General features: G+C 48.7%; 1 protein-coding gene across 1 annotated transcript in view; it reads right to left on the bottom strand.

Annotated features, from left to right (window-relative positions):
• The window catches only part of COL5A1 (collagen type V alpha 1 chain), a 386,178-nt gene that overhangs the window by 142,302 nt on the left and 228,076 nt on the right, over positions 1-15,800 (bottom strand). The window contains exons 13-14 of the mRNA XM_048513603.1: positions 10,975-11,067; positions 5,024-5,080 (exon numbers count right to left, since the gene is read on the bottom strand). Coding sequence (XP_048369560.1) covers positions 5,024-5,080; positions 10,975-11,067 — 150 coding nt within the window. The remainder of the gene's footprint in view (positions 1-5,023; positions 5,081-10,974; positions 11,068-15,800) is intronic.

The raw sequence follows: 15,800 nt of genomic DNA, 5'->3' as shown, positions 1-15,800 counted from the left end.
TACCGCGATTGAGGACATGAAAGTGACCATCATCTACATTACAGCAGTCCCCCGTGACAGCAGGGTCATTGAAAACAACATGAGAAAGTCACTAGATACCAATGATTTCCATTTGAAAAAATCAGAAGTTTCAGCTGCTGCCTATGGCACAATCAGCTGAGGTCACCCCAGTGGTAATTATATCGGCCAATTTCATCCCAAAACATCTAGGGCAGCACTTGAAACATCTCGAATTGGACAAAATTAACATCTGTCAAATTCAGGAAGGCAGCCCCTTAAGCTGATCCACACATGAATACTACCGATACATTACAACTTCCTCTAGGCTCTGGGTGAGGCTCGAATTGTAATGAAGGCCAACAACCAGCTGTAAAGATTCTGGCAGCTGTGGAATCAATTAACGACGACGACGACGACGAATCCATTAATTTAATTTAATGACGACGACGACGACGACGCATGGTGCACGCACGACGCAGGACGCACGCATCGCATTATTATGATGATGATGATTCTGTTCAGGTCTCTGAGTGAGGCTCGAATTTAATGAAGGCCAAATAACCAGCTAAAGATTCAGTAGCCGAAATCTATTAATAATAATAATAATAATAATAATTATTGCCATTATTATTATTATTGTCGCTATCGCTTAGTCACACAGAAGTTGTAGTTGTTGTTGCATGATGATGATGATGATGATGATGATGCATGATGATGATGATGATGATGATGATTAGATTTACTTGATGATGATAGATAACATTAGTTTGGAGAGCTCTGACTCCTTTCTCAACTGGCCCTATATTGTGCTATCAGGGTTCCTTGACAAGCAGCAGAAATTGACACAGCAGATAAAGTTAATTGTATTTGTCCATTTTTGCCTTGTTTAAAATTTCAAGCAGTCTTACCTTGGATTTAAGAGGCAGTCCCTTTGGGGTTGTTGTTTTTTGCTAATGACTGATGAGGCACTCCCTTCAAACCCTTCAGGAAAGCCAACAGAGCATAGAGTGCAGGTCCTCGGAAAACACATTAAAAACAAGGCCAACGGAAATGGAAGCGACACTGTCCATCACCCATCTTCTTAGGGACTTAGGGTGGGGCGGGGAGTAGAGAGAGACTGGAACATAAAGCGAGAGCGGTTCCAGGCAACCGAGAAAAAAAGAGGATGTCTCTAATTTGGCTACAGATTTTAAATCACAGCAGATCACTGGACGAACAGCCTGCTACTTCTGGAGTAAAGCAGTCTGAAGTCCCCAAGGGGAAATGGCATTTTATTGAGAAAACACAATTGGGGTGCATGGAAGGTACAAGTTAGTATCATCAGCATCATCCATCTGCCAGAAGGACAATTTGGAGCAACCTCTTCAGAAAAAGCCCAATTAACTGCTGCGGTGCATGAAATGACGTGAGGCCTCCAGAACTGTGCCACCTCCATGTGAGGCTGTCAATTTCCCTGTTCAGACAATAACTCAACTTGATTGGTTCAAGGGTTTTATTGAAGACAGGAGAAAGGCAGGAGAAGACAGTTCCGGCGAAAAGGCGCCAAAGCAGCTCATGATATGTTGCAGCAAGTCCCCACCCCATCCCACATGTGAACCAAGACTGTTAGGAAAAGTCCAGCCTGAAGGCCCGTCCCAGCCGCCAAGCTACAAAGCCAGGGAAACAGATAAAGAAGCAACTGCAAATGCTAAAGCTCTCCCCAGCAATTCCTCCTGTAGCAATGGCAACCTAACAGGAGTGCGGCCTTTGATCGATGAAAATACAGCAGAACTATCACATCTTGCAATTTGAATGGTATGCCTTTGTTGCTACACCCCAAAATTGCATTAGCCTTTTTTGTCGCTGCATCACACTGGCTTATTTAACTTACTGTTCACCATACCCCAAGAGCGTGACCACAGACACTACTACTCAGTAGTGTATCCTTCAACCAGTGAGCATGTTCCTCATTTTTGTTACCCAGATGCAGATCTCGGCTCTGATCCTTGTTCTCCATGCGGGTCTGCTGGCTCTAAGCCTCAGTTGCCAAAAGGAGACAAGACTGGATGTCAGCTTACTTTAAGCTACAACAAAAAATACAGTTTCCATTGACATAAGAATTATGCAGCATACAAGACATTACCACACACACACACACACAAACACACACACATGAAGGCTGGTCAGGCTTGAACGGTCAGGTGCAATCTGTCAAAGTAGAATTCTGATAGAAATTCAACAGGACAGGCGAAGTCTGGCGCATCAGCATGGCTGGGCCAGAAGGGAGGATTCTTTATGGATAACCCTCTACAGGAGTCTCTAGGCCCCTTCCGCGATTGTAGGAGCTCGCATCTTAGATCGACGGGCAGGAAGTCCCACCCGCAGTCCAAGACAGACGAGCGCTGGACCTGTGGTCTGGACTCAACTCCACCTGCTCTAGCCAAGCAACTCTCTGGAGCTGACTGGGGGGGTCGTATCGACTGATGGACCTTGTGGTTGGGCGCTTTGTTTGCCGCAGAGTGCGAAATTCCATTGACTTGACTCTAAGCCAGCCAGCTAACTACAGCTCTGTGGCTCTTTTGCCCGTCTATGTGCAGAAGACAGGAGACTCGTACGTGGCGGTGGCGAGAAGCTTTAGTCCGGGCAAGTAGAGAAAGGGAGTACTCTGCCCCACCAGAACGCAGAAGGGAGGTGGTCCTGCCTCTCTGAGCTTCCAGCCCGAGACACGAAGCCAGCTGCTGTGGCAGAGAAACGGGAGGACTCCTAGCTGAGGTGGTATGATTCCACCACACGAAGTCTAACCTGAGCTGTCTCTGGGTGTCCGGAAGGGCCTAGATTACAGTCCATCCCTTTTACTTGTTCCTGCCTTCTGTCAGGGAATCTTACTATGCATCTTGGTCACCTTTGTTTCTCAAGCAGGGACTACTCTACTCCCATCAACATGCACCAGCTTCCTGCCAGCCTCTGGCTCCAAAGTGGGAACCCAACTGGGCCAACAAGAGCCATATATGGCGGTAAGGGGCAGAGCACACCACTGCCGCTTTCAACCTGTATTAAATGCTGAAACTGAGGGACGCATCCTCCTCAGTTCCAGCACCCTGTAGCTAGGGCTTGTGACAAATCTCACTAAGTTTTCCTTCTAAGTACACTCCTATCTGGAGTGGTTTCAGCCCTTACATTTTCCCTCTTCACCTGCGGGTCTTCCAGTAGTGTTCTTGACCTCACAACTGAGAGACATGTGAGGGGGCTGAGCTCCTATCTTCTCACAGACTTTCTAAAACTCTTGCAGTAGACATTTTACTCACCCCTGTTTGCCATTCCCGCCTCATTAAGCAGGCACTCCTTCTAGTTCATTAGGAGGTCCAAGACCATATCTAGATAAAGCATGGATCATATTGCTCTCATCCCCTGCCAAAGTATGATGCTGGCAGGGGGATGATGGGGAACTGTAGTCCATAACATCTGAGGGGTCATGAAGTTTGACACTCCATGCTCTAGTCCCTGTAACAGAGGTGATTCAGGGACATTCCAGCTTAGTCATCTCTCTGCTGTTATGCTATCCTAAGTCCTCTTCCTGGTCTTGGCCTTCAGCTCACACTCATACACTTACATGAAGCATTTATGCATGTACTACTCACCCTGGTAGCTGTTTTATATTTTGCAGTGGACATTTTATTTGCATGGGGATTCTTCTCCTGCAAAGTGTCCCAGGCCAATCTGGTCCACACTTTTGCCCACCCACTGCTTCTCTTCTTGTTTCTGTGCAAAACCCTGGTTTGAGAAGTTGCTGCTCCTGCCACTCTTTGTGCCATCTTTGGTCTAGTGTATTGCAGTGGAGGAACTCTGGCACCCAGATGCCATGGACTACACCCCATCAGCCCTGCTGTGCATGGTTAATTGTAGTCCATAACATCTGAGTGCCAGAGAGGTTCGCCAAGCTACCACTGGCCTAGCACACTTTGCATAGATCATGTCGACTTCACAAGGTTTCACAGGGTTCATCTGTCTAGCGCTTCTGATTGTTCTGAAATTGTGGACTGAAGAGTGTTAGAAACTGCTGGGGTATGCATGGGGAGAGGTGGGAAGAAAACCTGAAGAATAATTAATGCTTGGTGATCTCCTTTGCTTTCCCTGAGAAGGGAGAGAAAAAGTCACACTTTGAGAGCTTTCATAAACAGCAGGAATTCTCTGATCCTGAGGGTGTGGAGTGACTGGCAAGAGGGAAAATGTATGAAACCAAGAATCAAACCTCCGAAGGGACACAGATTCCAGGTGGTTCAGTTTTTTGGTAGCAACAGTAAAAAGTCTGATCATATGATGATGAAAGACCACTCAACTAAGACCCTGAAAAGCTCTGCCTGTCTGAATTGGACCATACTGGCCTTGCTGGAACCAAGGGTCTGATTCAATATAAGGAGTGGATAGGGGTGGGGGAGGGTGGCAAGGGGTGGCTAAGGGTTGAAGGGTGTGGCAATTTTATGCAGACGAGGATGCCCTCCACTCTCACAGTGCAGAAAAAGAAAACATTTGCAGATAAAGAGCACTTGGAAAATGCCAGCACTGATCTTCCAAAAATATGTGTACGCAAAACTTTTTGTCCCACCGGGAAGATACACTAACCGCAAAGCTGATCATTGTCCACAATAGGCCATTGATTTGGGGTTTTCCCTGCAATCCATTTCCTAGCAATTTCCTTTGAACTGAAAGCTCTGGAATCTACAATAAAACCTCTGGAAGGAGGCAAATCATGATGGGAATTGTATTCTTCATTGTGATATCATTGATCCTCAGGGCTTGGTAAAATGTGCACCCTTTCCTTAAAAAGTTTTAAAATCTTACTAAAAACATGCATCCCCAAGAAAACTTATACTTTAACATTAAACAAGGTTTTAACCAAATTCTGCATTTCCTTTACAAAGGAAGCTCCTGGGACTTCAGTCCTCATCAGGATCTGCTCCTGTCAGTTTTTTAAATCCCTACCAAGGCAAAATTAGAAATGTGGTGATCTACGTTCCTTTCCTGGAGAGACCGGCCTCTTACTTACCATCGGGCCAGGCCTTCCTGTGAGGCCCATTGGGCCAGCCGGTCCTCTCAGCGCCAGCTGCAATAAAGGAGAGGAGAAGCAATCAGTTCAGTGGCCTCTGGGGGTGGAAAGCAGCCAGGGGTCCTGGGACTTCAGGAGGGTCGTGAGTGGGGTTGGAGAAGTTCTGGGGGATAGAACCTGGGGAAGGGAGTGGCTCAGGGGTCCCCCTTCCAAAGCAGCCATTTTCTCCAGACATCTATATTCTGGAGACCAGTTGTCCTCTTAGGAAATCTCCAGCCTCTACCTGGAGGTTGGCAGCCCGGTCCATAAGTGGCTTGTAATGACACAGATCACTTTGTTTGGTTGAGGTGGGTTTTCCGGGCTGTGTGGCCGTGGTCTGGTAGATCTTGCTCCGAACGTTTCGCCTGCATCTGAGGCATCTGCATCTTAAGAGGTGCATCACACAGAGAAGTTGCCATTGTTTGGTCCTTGGGACAACCATGAGGTCAGGCCCGCCCTTCCCCCCCAATTTTTTTCACTTTAAAAAAATGATTTAAAAATAAAAACAATCAAACCTTTTAATTTGTAATGGTTTGAGAAAAGACGAACAAAAGGGTGACAGCTTTGCAAACTGACAATTTGCAAGGTCAAAGAAGAAATTGGCCCTGGATTCAGAGGTTAATGGGGAAGGGGCAGGAAGACAAGTTTGCCTATACGCAGTAAAGACTGCACAGCCGCCTTCATGTAGGCACATCTGATCCTCTAGCTCAGTCGTAGCGAACCTATGGCATGGGTGGCAGAGGTGGCACTCAGAGCCCTCTCTGTGGGCACGCGCGCACAGAGTTTGTCATGTGGGGGGGATCGCCCCCCCCCCACATCTAGGCTGGCCTGAGCCATTGGGTTCGATGTGCGCGCACCTCAGCGAGCAGGGAGGACTCGGCTGGCAGGCCTAGTTGTGCTCTGGGTGGCTGCTGCATGGGGTGGCGGGGGCAGAGGTGGCGGAGATGCTAGAGAGGAGCAGAGCAGTGCGGGACTTGCTGGAGGCTGGAGCATGCTGGCCCCTGCTTGAGGGGGTGGGGCGGAGGCGCTAGAGCAGCGCAGGGCAGAGCAGCAGGCTTGATCTGCTTGATCTTGGCTTGATCTTGGCTTGATCTGCCCAGGCTGGCTGCTGCTGCTCGAGGGGTTGAACAAACAAAGGCCGTTTCTGCATGGCAGCGGAAACGGCTGGGTCGGCGCTTCTCGCGCCAACCCGAAGACGCTGGGACCGTCCGCACGGAAGGTCCTGGGAAGAGGTGGGCAGCCGGCGCCGCGGAGCGCTGGCGCAAGATCGACTCGGCGACTTTATGCGAGGCCCTCCGGCTGCCGGGGTCATGGGAGGCCTGGGACACGCCTGGCCCCTGGCGTGGCCTGCTCTCGAAATGCCGGGCGCAGGGCAGGGGGGCGTGTCCCCAGGCCTCGGCGACGCGACCGGAGGCCCAGGGACAAGGTGGAGTGCCAAGTGGGGAGTCGGAGTGAAGCCGCTGGCCGTTCAGCACGGCAGCAAAGCTTCACTCCGGCGGCAAGCTTCTCAAAAAAGAGCGCTAGGAAGCCTGGGGAAACGCCGGCTCCAGGTCGGGCAGGCGGCGCTGAGGGCGGCGCTGCTGCTGCAGCTGCCTCGTGCAGGACATGTATGCCTGGAGACGGTGTTTTTACCGTCTCCAGGCCGTCATTTTCTGCCCGTGCGGAAACGGCCAAAACGTGTGCCTTTCCAAACACCGGGGAAACGCTCAGACCTAAGTTTTTTGCCGATCGCCTGGGCAGATCAAGCCAAGGGTGGAGGAACCGAGATGCATTTAGGATTTTTTAAAAGCACACAAAGGCCTTTGCTAGGACTGCTTTTATTTTTCTGTTCCTGTTGCATTTTTGCAAGAAGTCAATTGCTGTGATGACATGTGAAGGAAAAACTGCAGATCAGATGGCTGCTCAACCAATTTAGCTTTCCTGAAGTCATCCCACCCCTTGCACAGCATTCTTGCTTAGGATTGCCTTCCTTGACTGCCTTTTCACTTCTATTTTGTAGGGGGGAGTTTATTGGGTTTCAGAAAGCAAAAGTTTTACTTACCTCTCCCCCCACATACCTCCCACTTCCCCTGCCAGGCTCCCAGTGTGATAACAGTGTAATTATTTCAGGGAGATTATTAGCATTAAACTTCAGACCTAATTTTGGGGGAAGCAGTGTAGGTAACCCTGTTAAGCACTGTTAAACCCCACTGATTTTCATGGGAAGAACTAAAGCATGATTCTTTACCTGGGAGTAAGCTCAGTTGCTGGCAATGGGGCTTGCTTCTGAGTAAACCCTCCTAGGGTCATGATTCACCAGCTCAAAGAGTTGCATGGTTGCTTCAAAGCAAAGTCACTACCACCAACCTTACTCCCGAGTAACATGTGCCTCGGAGCTAACAATTTTTTCTAAACTAAAACCTCAGTATTCAGGTTAAATTGCCATGTTGGCACTTGGCGATAAATAAGTGGGTTTTGGGTTGCAATTTGGGCACTCGGTCTCGAAAAGGTTCCCCATCACTGCTCTAGCCCCTCCCCAAGAGGGGAGGGCGGTATAAAAATGAAATAATAAATTTAAAAAATGAAATAATAAATAAATAAAAGAGAAGCTTCCGCTTGCCTGGGAACTAAACGTTTCGCCTGACTCTATGGCTGGTTCCAGTCCTGCTCCAGGCACAAGCTACACAGAAAAGAGCACCATGCGTCCAACATATGAGATGTGCTTAAATTGTTCTTGAAACAATAGAAAGGGTGGCCAACTCTGGTCAGCGGAATTCTTGGAGATTTGAGGGAGATGCCAGTGGAGGGGGAAATTTATGGAGGGTTTTCACCTGGCATCTACGGCATACCACAGATTTCACCTCCAAAGCAACCATTTTCTCCAGAGGAACGTATCTCTCTAGCTTGGTGATAAATTCTGGGAGAACTCCAGGCCCCCAGAACCAACTAGAGGCTGGTAACCCTGGGTACCAACAGGTCCTACTCATCATCGGTCCATTTAGGCTGCATGGCACCAAAAGCAATTAGGACACACCTGTTGCCACAGATGCAGTCCCAAAATATGTCTCCAAGGGATAAGGACATCTTTTAAAGAAAACATACTGAGGTTTGGACTGTTCACCCAACTGCAGTTGGTGGGACTTGTTTACTCATCACCATGTCGAACTGAAACTGAGCAGTGCGATTTTTCCCATGTCTATTCAGTCACTCTCGGTTTGATGGGATAATGAAGCTTTTAACTTTATTTCGCATTGACTTTGGAAAGCGCTATCAAGTCGCAGCCAATTTATGGTGACCCCTCACGTGACTTTCATGGCAAGAGATGGGTTGCCACTGTCTGCCTCTATGTAGCCACCCAGGACTTCCCTGGTGGTCTCCCCTCCACATACTGACCAGGGTTGACCCTGCTCAGCTACAGAGATCTGATGAGATCAGGCTAGCTTTGCATTGCCCCTGGAAAATGGCATTATTTTGCTGCCAGATTATTCCCCTTCTTCCAGAAAGGCAGGCTACACACTCTCAGGGCAGAAAGGCAAGGCATATTGCAAATGGTTGCCAGTTCCTGCTTTGGTAATTCCTGGAAATCCGGGGGTGAAGAGCTGAGAGGGTGGAACTTGGGGAGAGAGCCCAGAAGGAATGTGATGCCTAAGCTGCAGTTTCCTCCAGAGAAATGGGCCTCCATAGTGTGGAGATTTCTAGGAGCCATCATGAAATTGACCACCCTAATTTAGTACACATCAGTGAGATCTTTCCAGGGGAGGGGAGGAAGGGGAGAAGAATTTGGGACAACTGATGACTATTTCATATCCTTGCACAAACAGCAGAAATGCAACTAAAAATGATGCAAGTTTATGTATAGATAAACCCAGAAGGTAAAAAAAAAAAAACTCTGCTGGGACAAAGTCAATAAATCCTCTGGCAGGCAACGGGGCTGTCCACATTTTATAACGTAGCTGGAACAAATTTGTTCCATTGCAAAAATTCAATACTTTAAAAGACCTGTAATTATCTCGGCTCTTCGGTAATTAAAATACACCCAGAGCTGCAGGAGCAGCAGAAACGCTAGGTTATTTACTGAATTGTTTATCTGTGTTTGATAGCTCCCCCGCTAAAAAAGCACAAAGAATAAAAGAAGCAGTTTTAGACCCAGGAATCCAATCTAAGAAACACAGAAATATTTAAAGTAAAAATACAATTAGTGGAGATTAGGAGACTTTGAATGAGGCACGACTGCGCAGTAAGCATGGCTCTACTCAGTTGTCCACATATTCAGGTTAGAAGTCACTTGCACTCTTTCTGGATGCAGAGTTTGAGTGCCAGCACAAGATCTCTCTGAGTGTGCAAATGCTGAATAAGAACAGACCAGTGTGCATGGGAACTGCCAAAGCACAGCTACACAGACTGCCCCACATGTGCCAAGTAGTGTCCAACTGGTTATTGCATTTAAGTTGGGTTCCATTTGCCCTTTGACCTTTGTGGTGGAAGTTGGATTTAGTTTCCACCAATAAGCCAGGCAGAAGCCTCCGTATGGCTGCAGCTGCCACATGAGCCCCCTGGACCACAAGGTCAGTATCGCCTGCTCTGACTGGCGGCAGCTCTCCAGGGTCTTTCACATGACCTGCTGCCTGGTCCTTCTAACTAGAGATGCCTGGAATTCAGCTGAGGACTTTCTGCACGTGAAGCAGGAGCTGTGCAGCTGAGCTGTGGCCCCTCAGAACCAATAATGTCAGGTATCTGCAGAGAGATCCCCTTCCTGCTCCCTGCTTGGCAGGCTTGGCTTCATCCCACGGGAGAGAGATGCCCTTGACCAGTTTAGCTACCATGACCTCAACTTTGCCAGTCTGACTTTGTCCGGCAAGTAATTTCTCAGAGCACCGGCCAGGAATAGCTGAGAGTCACAAAGGCACCGGTTTGGGCTGCCTGACCAGGCCTGTGAAAGCAGAGGGGGCAGGGGAGGGGGATACATGGCTGGAGAATGGAAGTGGTCAGGGACTAAGCCAACCGTAAAGGTCCATGCAGGATTGGGAGTGGGCCCTGAGGGGGCCTTGGGGCAGGCCCTCACAGAACTCTCTTCCTCAGTTGTCAGATGGCCCAGCCTGGTGCGCTCCTCTGCATGGAAGAGAGTTTTGATCCAAAGAAATCAGCAGATTATGCTTTTCATGTAGGGTTGCCATCCTCTGGGTGGAGACGGGCCTTCTCCCAGAGTTACAGTTATACAGACTATATACAGACTACAGCTACTCCCAGACTACACAGAAATCGGTTCCCTTGGAGGAAATGGCAGCTTTAGAGGGTAGATTACAGGGAACCCCGTGCCCACTGGGATGCTTCCTCAAACCCTGCCCTCCCCAGGTTCTGCCCCCAAACCTCCATGAATTTCCCAAGTTGGCAACTCTATTTTCATGGCATGAAGTTCCACACAACAACAGGCTCGATTCTCCCATTCAAAGGGGCTGGATTGGCCATTGGCAACGCTGGCCAGAATGGAGCCTGAGCCAGCCTTCGCAGTGAGGAATCAAGAGGAGGCAATGGAGTGGGGTAACAGGCAGGCAGGAATAAGGATCTGGAGCAAAGCAAGAGAATTGCTCAGGATAAGGTGGGAGGCTGGCAGCTACCCAAGCCAGTCCCAACAGCTGGCCAGGAAGGACCAGTACCCACACCAAACCATGGGGCTACTGGGTGAGGGCAGGACCCATGGCAGGCCTTCTGCCCTCTCTTCTCCTTCCTCTCTGTGGCCTTGTTGTTTGGCACGTGGGGACGCAGACAGAATCCTGGCCAACCCTCTCCAGCTGTGTTGACCTGGAACAACAATGCATACCTTGTCTGTTGAGTAGCCCCCAGTGCATTGTGGGCACCATTGGGAAGGTGAAGCAACAGGAGAAAAAGCAGGAGTGCTGCAAAGTCCAAGGGCAGCAGGCAGGACCCTCACTTACCCTGGCTTGTTGCAGGATGGCTTGAGCTTGGGACTCTTGCGCAGAGACCATTGGGCCCTTTGAGCCACCGTCACCACCACCACTGAAGCGGAACTGTGGAGAAGGAGGGTTCATACGTCACTCCCTTGGAAATCAGTGCTGCCCCCGCCCCCACCCGCCCCACGCATCCCCCGACCAGACAGGTGAAGCTGAGCAGCAGATTCAGGTGTAAGACCCACTGTGGAGTCAGTGGCTCAGTTCCCCTTTTGGCACTTCAGGGCAGGCCAAAATAGCATGCAAAAGCCAGACATGTATGAACATTTAAGCTCACGACCTCCCTATACTCCCAAACACCATTTATTCACTGGCTTAAATATCTTCACATCTTCTTTTCCACATCCATTCAAAGTGGCTAACCAGGTAAATTAAAATCAATGTTTTTTTTAAAAAAATACAAATAAAAATGGGATTAAAAAAATTTAAATAGTTAAAAATGAAAATATTTTGAGGAAAATTCTATCTAATGATGGTTTTTTGTTTAAGACACATTACAGTCCGAAGGTTTGTCATCATGTGTGGCGTTTCCCCTAGCCGCCTGGCGCCCTCAGGCGAGTGTGCTGTCCCTCCTTCCCTGACCTGGGGGTTAGATTCCCCAGATGGTGTTTTGTCCCCTTGGCCCGAAGGGCCAAGAGACAACCTCGCCCACAGGGCGCCTGCGTGAGTGCACCCCCTGGCCTTCCCCACACAGCCAACACCCCCCTCTTAGCAGGTCTCTCTGCCTTCCTTCCCCTGGCTGTCTTGAGAGTTTGCACCCTCCCCCCCTCTCTCCCTTGTTGCTTCACAGGGAGAGGAGTTTCCAGGGTTTTGTCTCTCCCCTGTGGCTGTTACTGCCAGGAAAATATTCTCCTGAGCCAATCGCTGAACTACACTGGCTAAGGATCAGAGCAAAGAGACCAGTGTTGTCCAAAAGTCTCCATAAGGCCTGGAGAGAACGTGTATATATGAATGTGCTAATGTTTCAGTGTTGGGATTTATTATTTGCCCAATGTTTAGGCTTATACTTTAGTTGGGTTCTCCTGTTGATTTAAGGTTTTATTATTGTAAATTTAGGATACTCTTGCTTATATGTATATGTGCTTGTACTGTATTTGAAGTTCTTTAAGATTTCCTCTAATGTTTAGGTTTAGATATGTTATTCTAGATATCTGTATCTGTTGGTAAAAGCAATAGCTTGTAGCAGCTGATACTAAGAGCCAAGGAAGCTAACCTTGGAATTCAGTTTGGGCCAACACCCAGTAGATCTCTTTAGCGAAAACAAAGACCCCTTTGGAATTACAAATTGAATCTGATGATGGCACCCAAGATGTCCCAGCCGTTGAAGAACGTGCCAAGATCACCATTGGACCATTTGAACTTTCTTTTGTTGCGGGACCGAGGCACAGGAGCCTCAGGACATAGCTCAAGGAAGCAGCCCATCTGATAACCAGCTACCTGGGTGCGTTAACAGCCTCACCCAGTTTTATGAATGGACACTCGCCGCTCTCTGTTTCAGCACTATCGTAAAGTCTCGCAGGAAGACATCTGAAAGCGAGATCTCATGGTCCCATTCATTAAGTTGTAAGCTGCTGGACCCAAACCTCCTCTCTTCGCTGCCTTCCTCTTTGAACAAGGCCTCTAAGGCCTCCACCGTCCCTGCAAGAGGCTCCTCTGCAGCCTTCCCACCTCCCGCGGTGCCAGCCCATGTGTGACCCAGCGGGGCAAGTCCAGGTGCTGCGTCCGAGCCCAGACATCATGAAATAAGGATTAGTTTCTAATTATGTATATATTGCTGTATACTCATGAGGCTGTTTACTTTTTTTGGTAAATGGATTCCATTAATTCATCCACAGAGGTTTTGGTTAGAGTATTTTGGGCAATTTTTCTCTCTCCAGATATTATCACAGATGCTTGATTCTGCAGTTCTCAAAACCACAAATCTGTGTTTGCAGAGGAAGAATGTCTCTTTGTTTATTATATTATTCTCTCCATGCAGGAGAAAACCGATCACAACAGCAGGCTGTGAGAGACCCAGTTTGGGAATACTTTAATCAAAATCCTCTATCTACGGGTAAGGCATGCAAGCAAAATGCAAACGCTACAATAAAAAAAGGCAAGGCCTGGTGGCTCAAATAAAACATCATCATGAGAAATGGTGTTTATGTAGAAAAACATGATTTAAATCTTGTCTTCCCAATTAGTGATTTAAATTGTGATTTAAATTGATTTGATTTAAATCAAATCCACCCTACAATGAACAATATTTTACTGCTAAAATATGATACCTCAACAATAAAATCTGTGTTAAAACAAACTGAGAAGCAACCAAGATACTATCAATAGGTTCATCCAGTGGCGTACCAGGCCTAAGTGGCGCCTGGGGGCATGCCTCCTTGCCCCCCTGCTCCCCAAGCCCCACTTACAGGAGCCTGCAGCGAGGCCGGGGGAGAGCGGGGCTCGTACGGGCGCTGCGGCAGCAGGCAGGCTGGCTCCTGGGATCCTGGGCCGGTCTGCGCTGCAGTGCCTGCTGAGCAGCCCGCCGCAGCATCCCACCCTCCTGGCCGGCCTGCAGGAAGGCCGGGAGGGGGGTGAGTCTCGGTGGCATTTGGCTCAGGTGCTTGGTGTTTCATCACGTGGATACCCCATGTCCCCATTAGCAGTACGCCACTGGGTTCACCTAAATAACAACATTTAAATAACCTTCAACTATTTGAATGGAAAGCCCTCTGAGAAGCTCACTGAAATGAGAGGGAGGACGGAGAGAGCCAGGCTCTAGATGGCATTAAAACGAGCTTCACTAAATCAGCGGATCCTCTTGTGGCAGCAGAAGGCAGCAAGATGTCCCTGGAAAGTCCCAAGGAAGAGACAAAGGAATCCACTCTCTCTGGCTTCCAGCATTCAAGAGCAGACAGCTTTGATCATGGAGGGTCTGCTAGTATTGACAGTCTGCTCCTTTCCTAACTGTTTTCCAAGCTCTCACAATTGTCATCACCACAGCTTGTAGCTGTGAATGTTACAAGTTAATTATGTGGCAAGGGACACCGTGTTCTCTTTTGTGGGCCTCCCGTCAATCAATTTCACTGAGTGAGCCTATCAGAGCATTACAGATTTTTCTTGGTGAGATCTAGTCAGAAAAGACTGCCTGTTCCTTCAACAGCTTCCAGTCGCCCTCACGGCCCTACAGTCTGGAACATGCCCATGGGGAAAATTATCCCACACCAATGTAGGCTACAAAGCCCCAGCTTTGCGAGGCAGCCATTTGAAGCAGAGGAGCAGCCGTGGCCGGCAGAGGGGCTGCCTAACCCCTTTCTCACCAGCCACTTTTCTTACCCAAATGATGGTTGTTCCTCCCCTGGGGACTGCAGATACTTGGGGCTCTCTGAAAATGCAGTAAAGAAGCTTTGGGGAAGATTTCTCCCAATGTTTTGGAGAAATATGAGTTAAATAAAATGTCTCTGGCATGTCAGAAGTGGTATATCAACATAAAATAGAGCTTGGTGCAAGAACTGATTTTTCTGCCACTGCCCCCCCCCCCCCCCCCATGGAGCCCAGGGCAAGAACTGCATTTTCCAAAGGAGGCACACCCCCTACCTGGCCCCACTCAGGGCCTCCCTGTCAGGAATTGGGGGCTGTCCTTGGGCTTGCTGGCTCGCAGGGGCAACCGGGTTCTTGCAACTCGCGCCTGAGCAGTCCGTCGAGGGGCTGCTTGCTGCTGAGCCGTGGCCACAGGCCTCCTGCCCTCCCCAGTCTCACTCACTCGGACAGGGGTGAAGGAGGAGGGGTGGGGGCGATTTTCCGCCCCCCGTGTGACTAAATGGGCGCTGTGGGCGGTATGCCCCTGCTTGTCAGGAGTAAAAGCAATGGCTGCTGGGCATGAGGGGAGCTGCCTCCAACTTCAGAGTTCATGTTATTGCATCCCATTCATTAATTCCGACAAACCAATGTTTTAATTGCTGTTTTTAGGTTTTGAATGCATTTTAACTTGCTTTTTTATTGTTTTAAGGTTGTGTGTTTGGGGCAGTTTGGTTTTAATGGTTTTAGGATAAGATTTTACCATGCATGTTTTCAACTGTTAGCCCTGGTGGCCCTTTTAAGGGCAAAAAGGTGGATTACAAGTGCTGCAAACACAATGGCAACAATAACAATAGGGTTGAAGAAAAAGACTGGAAAGGTGACAAAATACTGAGAATGGAAGTTGAGAGATTATGGCAAAAACCAGGGATACCAGAAAAATCTGGGATGGCGCTTCAACCATATACATGTTGATAAAATCTCTATCTAGCAATTGCAAAAGGCTACATTTCTTGGATCTGCACACATATTACACAGATACATTATGACATTCTAGGCTGGGGCCTCAGGAAGAACCCGATGCGTACGAAGGCCAACACGGGCTGAAAATCTGGAGGCTGATTTCATAAAATAATAATTCTGGCTGCTATATTCTGAATCTGCTGAAGTTTCAGGAGCATCTCCAAAGGCAGCCCCACACACAGTGTGCTAGAGTAGTCCAGCAGGGACGTTCCCAGGGGAACATGCAACTGTGTCCAGATCTGGCTTATCCCAGAATCCCAGTCCAAAAGCTGGATAAGTTGGTGAAAAGCACTCAACCCTGCATATCCCAGATCAGAAAGGAGTCCAAAAGCCTCCTCTGTCAAGTGGAGCAAAACCCCATCCAGATGAACACAATTCACTTCTGGGAGGCCAGCAATGACGAGGGATGTGGGATCACACCAAAGGAGGGCGGAGACTGGACAGAACTGAACATCCGGCGACTGAAGTCTGGCAAGCGGCAACTGCCAGGATTTCCT

The sequence above is a fragment of the Sphaerodactylus townsendi genome, linkage group LG12 (genome assembly GCF_021028975.2).
Source record: "Sphaerodactylus townsendi isolate TG3544 linkage group LG12, MPM_Stown_v2.3, whole genome shotgun sequence".
NCBI lineage: Eukaryota > Metazoa > Chordata > Lepidosauria > Squamata > Sphaerodactylidae > Sphaerodactylus > Sphaerodactylus townsendi.
The sequence above is the reverse complement of the archived record's forward strand: the minus strand, read 5'-3'. Positions and strand labels throughout refer to the sequence as shown.